The sequence below is a fragment of the Jaculus jaculus genome, chromosome 16 (assembly GCF_020740685.1).
Source record: "Jaculus jaculus isolate mJacJac1 chromosome 16, mJacJac1.mat.Y.cur, whole genome shotgun sequence".
Classification (NCBI taxonomy): Eukaryota; Metazoa; Chordata; class Mammalia; order Rodentia; family Dipodidae; genus Jaculus; species Jaculus jaculus.
Window position 1 is genome coordinate 59771912 of NC_059117.1, and position 9593 is coordinate 59781504.

Genomic DNA, 9593 nt, shown 5'->3' on the forward strand with positions numbered 1-9593 from the left:
CCTTGGAAGATGTGATCAAGATGCTTCAGTGCTGACCACTCCTCTGTCACTTCTCAGCACCATGGTTCCTTCTGAGTCATCCCAAGGTCACTGCCATCTGAAAAGAGAAGGTTCTCTAACCAAAAGTGAGAGTAGCATTAATATATGGGTATGAACATTAAGAGAAGTGCTTACTGGGCAGTTTGGCGAGCACAGTATATACATTCAGCCAGAAAGCAGCAGACATTACACCCCTAAGGCTCATGGCTATCCCTGTTGTAGGTTTTCAGTATCAGGTTTTCCCTCCCATGAAATAGGCCTGCAGTCCAAATAAAGAGTGGTTGGTTTTCCCCATAACAGACATGACACTGTTGCACCCCTTGGCTCATTTGGCCTGGCTGACTTGCAGTGTCTACCGTTGATTATCTCCACTAGTGATTTCTGTCTCTCCCATTGAATTGCATGCAGTGTAGCTCTTTCCAGCTTTCTGTCAGCTGGACTACATAAAGGAGGTTTTCAGCTAAGCTCCAACAGGATTTTTCAGTGACCTTGCAACCCAAGTATGTGTAGTCTTCAGCAATAGGATCTTACCATCTATTCCTGGTGGAAAACCAAGGGCCTCAGCAATGGCCTGTAATGTTTGGGGGCTTATCAGTGACCTCCCTGGCCAACAGCTCCCTGGGAAGTATCCTATCCCTGGCACTGAAAATTTTCTACTAACAATCTATGGCTTCTGACTCTTCTATTATCCAAAAGAGTAGGTTTCCATATGACTTATTTATATCCTCTTAGATTTTGATTGGCCCTCCTTCCACCTTTCCTTTACTCAATCTCTTCCTCTGACCTCACTTAGGCCTTTTAACCCCTATTAATCTGCTCTTCTACTTACATGTACACAATACCATCCTATTAAGTCCCCCCTCCCTCCTTCCCTTTCTATTTCCTTTATTATCCCCTTTATAGCTTACTGGCCTCTGCTCCTGAGTTATATCCCTATTCACATAGAAGTCAAATCATTTGTAGCTAGGATCCACATGTGACATTTTCCTTTCTGGACCTATGTTACCTCCCTAAGTATAATCCTTTCCAGATCCATCTGTTTCCCTGAAAAATTTTTAATTCCACTGAGTAAAACTCCATTGTGTAAATGTGCCACATCTTCATTATCCACTCATCAGCTGAGGGACATCTAAGCTGGTTCCATTTCTTAGCTATTGTGAATAGAGTGGCAATAAACATGGTTGTTGCAAGTATCTCTAAGGTAATGAGACGAGTCCTTAGGATATATGCCTAGGAGTGGTATAGCTGGGTCATATGATAGATCTGTTTTTAGCTGTCTCAAGAGTCTCCACACTGATTTCCACAATGGCTGGACCAGATTGCATTCCCACCAACAGTTTTTTTAGAAGGGTTCCTCTTTTTCCGTATCCTCACCAGCATTTATGGTCATTTGTTTTCATGATGGTAGCCAATCTGACAGGAGTGAGATGGAATCTCAGTGTAGTTTTAATCTGCATTTCCCTCATGTCTAGGGATGTAGAACATCTTTTTAATAAATTTTTTTTGTTATTTTTGTTTATTTATTGGAGATAGAGAGAGGGAGAGAGAATAGGCGCGCCAGGGCCTCCAGCCACTGCAAACAAACTCCAGACATGTGCATCCCCTTGTGCATCTGGCTAATGTGGGTCCTGGGCAATCGAGCCTCAGACCGGGGTCTTTAGGCTTCACAGGCAAGCACTTTAGGGTCTCACTCTGGCTCAGGCTGACCTGGAATTCACTATGTAGTCTCATGGTGATCCTCCTACCTCTGCCTCCCAAGTGCTGGGATTAAAGGCGTGCGCCACCACACCCGGCAGAACATCTTTTTAGATGTTTATATGTCATCTGTATTTCTTCTCTTGATAACTCTCTATTTCCATAGCCCATTTTTTAAATTGGGTTGTTTGATTTCTTATTATTTAATTTTTTTGGGTTCTTTGTATATCTTAGATATAAACTTCTATCAGATGTATAGCTGGCAAGGATTTTCTCCCATTTTATAGGTTGCCTCTTTGCTCTATTCACAGTGTCCTTTGCAGTACAAAATCTTTGTCATTTCATGAGGTCCCACAGTTAATATGTGGTTTTTATTTCCTTGAGCAGTTGTGGTTATATTCAGAAAATCTTTGCCAAGACCAATATTTTGAAGGGTTTACCTTACTTTTTCCTCTAGCACTTTCAGAGTTTCAGGTCTGATATTAAAGTCCTTGATCCATTTGGGCTTAATTCTTGTGCATGGAGAGAGATAAGGCTCTATTTTCATCCTTCTACTGATATATATCTAGTTTTCCCAGCACCATTTGCTGAAGAGGTAATGAGTATTTTTGGCATTCTTGTTGAAGATCAGGTGGCTATAGCTACCCGGACTTACATCTGGGTCTTTTATTCAGTTCCATTGATCTACATATCTGTTTTTGTTACTATGACTCTGTAGTATAGGTTAAAATCAGGTATGGTAAGCCAGGTGTGGTGGCACATGCCTTTAATCACAGCACTCTGGGAGGCAGAGGTAGGAGGATTGCCATGAGTTTGAGGCCACTCTGAGACTACAGAGTGATTTCCAGGTCAGACTGAGCTAGAGTGAGACACTACCTCAAAAGAAGCAAAAAATATATCAGATATTGTGATACCACCAGCTTTATTTTTGTTGTTCAAAATTGTTTTAGATATTTGAGGGTTTTTTTGTGCTTCCAAATGAATTTTTGGATTGTTTTTCTATTTCTGTGAAGAATGCCATTGGAATTTTGATGGGGATTGCATTGAAAGTGTGTGTAGATTGCTTTCAGTAAGATTGCCATTTTCACAGTATTGAGTCTTCCAATCCAAGAACAAGTGATGCCTTTCCATTTCCTCGTGTCTTCTGCAATCTCTTGTAGTGTTTTAAAGTTTTCATTGTAGAGTTCCTTTACTTCCTTGGTTAAGTTTATTCCAACATACTTTTTTTGTTTTTGTTTTTTTTTTGTTGTTGTTTTTTAATGCAATTGTGAATGGGAGTAATTCTCTGATTTCATCCTCTGTGTGTTTGTTGTTTAGCATACAGGAAGGCTACTGATTTCTGAGTGCTTATTTTGTATCCTATTATTATACCCTAGCCCTTTTTTTAAATTGTTTTTATTAACAACTTCCATGATTATAAAAAATAACCCATGGTGATACCCTCTCTCCCCCCCACTTACCCCTTTAAAACTCCACTCTCCATCATATCCCCTCCCCATCTCAATCAGTCTCTCTTTTACTTTTGATGTCTTGATCTTTTCCTCCTCTTATGATGGTCTTATGCAGGTAGTATCAGGCACTATGAGGCCATGGATATCCAGGCCACTTTGTGTCTGGAGGGAGCATGTTGTGTGGAGTCCTGCCCTTCCTTTGGCTCTTACATTCTTTCTGCCACCTCTTCTGCATTAGACCCTGAGCCTTGGAAGGTGTGATACAGATATTGCAGTGCTGAGCACTGCAGTCATTTCTTTCCATCACCATGATACCTTCTAAGTTGTCCCAAGGTCACTGCCATCTGGAAAGAGAAGATTCTCAACCAAAAGTGAGAGTAGCATTAATATAAGGGTGTGAACATTAACAGAAGTGCTTACTGGGCAGTTTGATAAGCATAGTATATACATTTGGCCAGACAACAGCAAACGTTACACCCCTAGGGCTTATGACTACCCTTGTTTTAAGTTTTTAGTATCAGGGATGTATTCCCTTCCCATGGAGCGGGCCTCCAGTCCAATTGGAGGGCAGTTGGTTTCCCCCATAACAGATGTACCACTATTGCACCCATTGGCTCATTTGGCCTGGCTGGCCAATAATAGGGCTTGCAGTGTCCACTGATGAGTATCTTCACTGTTGGTTTCCCTTTCTCCCATTGAACTGTACGCACAATGGCTTCTTCCAGCTTTCTGTCAGCTGGTCTACATGGAGGAGGTTATCAGCTCAGTTCCAGCAAGATTTCTCAGTGGCCTTGCAGCCCAAGTATATGGAGTCTTCAGCAATAGGGTCTTACCATCTATTCCTGGTGGGAAACCAAGGCCTAGCCCTTTTGTAAAAAAACATTATTTATTTGCAAGCATACAGAGATACAAACAAAAGGACAGAATGGGCACACCAGGGCCTCTAGGTGCTACACACTCCATATGCGTGTACCACTTGCGCATCTGGCTTTACCTGGGTACTGAGGAATCAAACCCAGCTCATTAGGCTTTGCAGGCAAGCACCTTAACTGCTGAGTAATCTCTCCAACCCAATACTTTTGTTTGTTTGATTTGAGACAGGGTCTTACTGTATATCCCTGGCAGGCTTGAAACTTAGTGTGTAGATCAGGCAGGCCTCAAACTCAGGAGCAATCCTTCTGCCTCCCATGCTTTGATATATACTGGTTTGCCACCACACCCAACTCTAGATCACTGAATTTTTTTTTTGTTAAAATACCAACTTATGTTTCATAATACACTGGTTAGAAACTCCAGGCTTAAGTAATTTTTTAAATATTTTATTTATTGTAGAGAGAGAGAGACAGGGCCAGATAGAGACAGTGGGCACACCAGGGCCTTCAGCTACTACAGATGTACTCCAGACACATGCACCATTGTGCATCTGGCTTACGTGGGTCCTAGGGAATCAAACCTGGGTCCTTATGCTTTGCAGGCAAGAAAGTGCCTTAACCGCTAAGCCATCTCTCCAGCCCTAGGCTTAAATAATTTTTGAAGTGTTTTAGTTCTTTTCTTTTCCTTTTTTTTTGTTTTTCCTTTGAGGTAGGGTCTCACTCTAGCCCAGGCTGACCTAGAATTCAGTATGTAGTCAGGGTAGCCTCGAACTCAAGACAATCCTCCTCCTTCTGCTTCCTGAGAGCTGGGATTAAAGGCGTGCACCACCATGCCCAGCTCTAGTTCTCTTGTGTGGCAAGCAGTTACACTTTCTTTTGTGGGGGGAAGGCTTTTCAAGGTAGGGTCTCTGTAGCCCAGACTGACCTAGAATTCACTATGTAGTGTTAGGATGGCCTTGAACTCACAGTGATCACAGTTAGGTTGCTGAATGCTGGGATTAAAGGCATTCATCACTATGCTCAGAAACTTAATTTTTTTTGTTTTTATCATTTTATCAGAGAGGGAGAGGGAGAAAATTGGCATGCAGGGCCTCCAACCACTAAACCACTATAATTGAGCTCCAGCTGCGAGCACCATCTTGGGCACATGTGCAACTTTGCAGCTTGTGTGGGCCCTGTAGAGTCACAGGCACGCACCTTAACTGTGAAGCCATCTCTGCAGTCCAATCTTTAACTTTTTTTTGTTTGTTTTTGTTTTTGTTTTTTGAGGTAGGGTCTCACTCTAGCCCAGGCTTACCTGGGATTCACTGTGGAGTCTCAGGGTGGCCTCAAACTCACGGTGATCCTCCTACCTCCGCCTCTCGAGTGCTGGGATTAAAGGCATGCACCACCACGCCCGGCTTCAATCTTTAACTTTTTTCGAGGTAGGGTCTCACTATAGCTCAGGCTGACCTGGAATTCGCCACATAGTCTCAGGGTGGCCTTGAACTCACAGTAATCCTACATCTGCCTCCAAAGTGCTGGGATTAAAGGCATGCCCCACATCTGGCTGAATTGTAATTTTTATTTATTAATTTATGGTTTTTAAGGTAGGGTCTCATTCTAGCCCAGACTGACCTTGAATTTACTTGGTAGTTTCAGGGTGGCCTTGAACTCCTGGCGATCCTCCTACCTCTGCCTCCCAAGTGCTGGGATTAAAGGTGTGGACCATCACACCTGGCTCAAAACATAAGTTGTTTTTGTTTTTGTTTTTTTTTAATTTGCTGGCCACTCAATTTTTAGGCCAGAGTCCTTTTGTGTAGTTCAGACTGGCTTTGAATTCATTCCTCCTCCTCCAGTCTCTGAATGCTGGGATTATAAACATGCAATATCATGTCCTAACATCTTCTTTCTAAAGCCTTTGAATTATGCAAGTAGCAAGTCTTTGTATTAATCTTTATAGAAGGTGATGATCCTGAGGTGATCTAGAGTTTCGAGCATGGTTACCCATCTACCTAACTGCAACTCATAGTTTTACACCAGTTAATGCATTTTACTTGGTAATATAGAAACAATTTAGGCTGGGGAGATGGCTCAGCCTTAAAAGCACTTGTTTGCAAAGCTGGGTGGCCATCCCAGGCACACACCCCTGGCTTGCTTATGCTCTCTCCTCCCTCACAAATAATAGCAAACAGGTAGGTGTGGTGGCACACACCTTTAATCCCAGGCAGATAGGAGGGGTCACTATGTGTTCAGGGACAGGCTTGACTAGAGTGAGACCCTACCTTAGGAAATGTTTCGTGAAGATAAATGTTTTGTTCTTTTTTAAAATTATATTTAGTTCAGAGAGCAAAAGGCAGAGAGACAAAGAAAATAGGTGTACCAAGGCCACTAGCCACCACAAACGAACTCCAGACACATGCACCACTTTGTGCATAGCTGGCTTACACGGGTTCTGGGGAATGGAACCTGGATCCTTTGTCTTTGCAGGCAATCACCTTAACAGCTAAGCCATCTTTCTAATGCCCCCCTTTTCAAAATTTATTTTATCTTTAACACATGTGTGTGTTTGTTTATTAGAGAAAGAGGTATATAGAGAGAATAAGGTGCTCCAGGGCCTCCAGCTACTGCAAACAAACTCCAGACATATGCACCACCTTGTACATACGGCTTATGTGGGTACTGGGGAATTGAACCTGGGTCCTTAGGCTTCCCAGGCAAGTGCCTTAACCACTAAGCCATCTCTCCAACCCTGTTTATTTAATTTTGGGGGGGTCCAAAATAGGGTTTGACTCTAGCTCAGGCTGATCTAGAATTCATTCTGTATTCTCAGGGTGACATTGAACTCACATTGATCCAGAGTGCTTACATTGAATAAACATGTTAGCCATGATGGCCAACTCGGTTTATAATTTTTTTTTTTTTAATTTTATTTTGGAGACACAGTCTCATGTCGCCCAGGTTGTTTATGCAGTGGCTATCATTAGCTTCCTTACTTAGAAATTCTGGCTTTACTCTGAATTGTCCATACTAAATGCAGCTATTGAGCTCTACTTACCTCACAGATTGAATGCTAATGCTCTGAGTCTACTGACCCTTCTGAATGCCTATCAGAAGAAACATCTGGTTGAAATTCTGTCATACCACAACTGTGATTCACAAACTCGAAATGCTCCTGAATTGGACTGCCTCATCAGACTTCAGGCTCAGAACATACAGCAACGACACACAGTCTTTCTGACGGGTAAGAGTGTGTGTCTCTGTGCATGCAGAAATGCGAGCCAGAATGTATTGTCAGATTTCAGAACTTGTGGTGGAAAATCCTTCCTTAGGAGTGGTATCGTTTGTCAATGTGTAGTTTCCCATTCCTTTCTCTTAAGCTTTTCTTTTTTAACTTAGAGAAGAATATCAAGTTGCCTTCAAGTTACACTGACAATGGAATAATAGTTGCAAGTCCTGAAGACTTCATGCAGAACTTTAAAAGTCTTGTGGGATATCACAGCTCAGTCACAGAAGAAGATCCTCCACTGCTTGGTGCCAGTGAGAATCTTGAGTCACAGTCAGGTAACTTTTCAGTAGTTTTCATTTTCTTTAAGGCAGGCAGAAGGAGAAATGGTTTTTGTTTATTCAGTAGTGAAATAGAAGCAGTAAGCTTTTACCATTTATTACAATCAGTACAAATTGGCACCTGTGGTAGGTATTTCTGTCTATACTGTGGACTGTGCACAGTATGAAGTAGGTATGTTTCCTATGAGGATATGGAAGCTTTACTGACTATTATGTCAGCAGAGGTTTTACTAAGAAGAAAGTAGGAAGCCAGGTACAGGGATTTAGTATTTGACTACTAAGTCTCAGGTGTAATTATAAAGTACTAGAAATCTAATCTGTCATATACTTGAGTCTTCTGTGAGGTGGCCACTGCTTTGGTTCCAGACTATATTTAAATGAAAGCTGTACTTAGACTGTTGGTCAAGTTTTTGGTAGAGCTAGCCAGTTTAGTCATCCAGGGAAGCTACATGTGAGAACTTTTATTCTCTATATTTGTCTTGTGAAATACTGAATTACCGTATAACTTTAGATGCTGTTTTCACATTAACCCCTTTGGAGCTGGGAGTTGGGATTTCCCAACATTAAGCGTGAACACATTTCGCAGAAGCTTTTAGCATCGGATTATCTGGACATTCACATCTAGTGTGAGTGTTGTGACTAAGTGAACTTGTGGCAGAAGACCAAGCTGTAAGGGATTGTGGACTTGCAGATCCTGGCGCGTTATATTGTGTGAGTAGTGTATAAATTTAAAAATTAAACACATTGTGTATTTCAATAGAGGAGGACTTTTTGTTTTTTAAATGTAGCTCTTTTAGAAAACGATGAAAAGGATGAAGAGGAGATGTCTCTGGATTCAGGGGATGAAATCTCACATATAGAAGTATTCAACAGTTTGCATTCAGACAAAATTACGAAAGAGGCCAAAGGATCAAGTGGAACAGATCAAAAACAGAATGTTCAAATTGAATTGCAGTTATCTCTTGACACGCAAAAAAGTTTATTAGAAGATGAGACGTACCAAACTGATGCTGAAGAGACAGTTCTTGATGCTGTAGTGCACTCTGAAGGAGAGAAGAGCAATCCAACAGGACCTGATGTATATAGGAGCTTCCAGGGTTATCAGAATCAATTCAGTGTGCCCTATCAGTTTAGTCACTTCAATGTTCTTACTCATCAGACATTTCTAGGGATACCATATGCCCTTGCCCCAAATTTGTATCAAAATAATTACTTTTCATCTGCTTATAAAAGCTTGGATAGAGGTAATCTCCATTGAGTTAAGAAACAATTTTTTGAGGCTAAGTAAAAAATAGGTTGTTATGGATTTTTTTCAGTTTCTTGAAAGTGAATTAACAATTTATATTTCATTCTCTAAAGTTTCTAACCCTTTCTGAAATCTCTCTTCCCTCTTATTTAAATCATGACGTGTAAGCATCTGAAAATTCAAATAAATATATATTTTTTAACATATATTGTACTTGAATTCTCCTCTTGGCACCTTTAAGTTTTATAATTGTTACTTGTACTTAGGCTTCAAATTGAAGCCTGAAGTCTGTTTTATATGTAAAGTTAGATGTTTATAAAATAGTGATGGCTTTCTTTAATGTCAGATACAGACTACTTTTGCTGAAATGAAATGTCACTTATTTATTTTGATTAAAGCCTTTGTATAGTGTTTTTACACAGGTATAAGCCAGTGATGTTAATATTTACAGGATTTTTGGCTCAGTACCTCAAGATGTACCTGACAATGTAATTACATTCTAGATAATAAACATATGTACATAAAACTCATTATTAAGTAGTATTTTTTAATCTTCAGTCATATAAAAATCTCCCTCACTTAACATTCTGGTCAACTTCTTGAGATAAATACTTTGTGCAATCCTTTAGGTAAGCAAATTTTTAACAAGTTGGGGGTTGGCTTCTGTTTATGGAAAACCCGGTCATAGGTTTCAAGCACTTATCTAACCCCTATCTATTGCCTACTAATGCGAACATGTTTCAA

At 40.7% G+C, this 9593-nt stretch overlaps 1 protein-coding gene across 2 annotated transcripts in view; it reads left to right on the forward strand.

The window, feature by feature from the left end:
- The window catches only part of Tasor (transcription activation suppressor), a 101731-nt gene extending 92352 nt beyond the window's left edge, over positions 1–9379 (forward strand). The window contains exons 22-24 of one of the 2 annotated variants that reach the window (XM_045135735.1): positions 7102–7280; positions 7436–7600; positions 8392–9379. In XM_045135735.1, the coding sequence (XP_044991670.1) occupies positions 7102–7280; positions 7436–7600; positions 8392–8861 (814 nt within the window). In that variant the 3' untranslated portion in view covers positions 8862–9379. Of the gene's footprint in view, positions 1–7101; positions 7281–7435; positions 7601–8114 lie in introns of both variants that reach the window. The other variant, XM_045135736.1, reaches the window with a different exon arrangement.
- Positions 9380–9593: the final 214 nt, after the last annotated feature.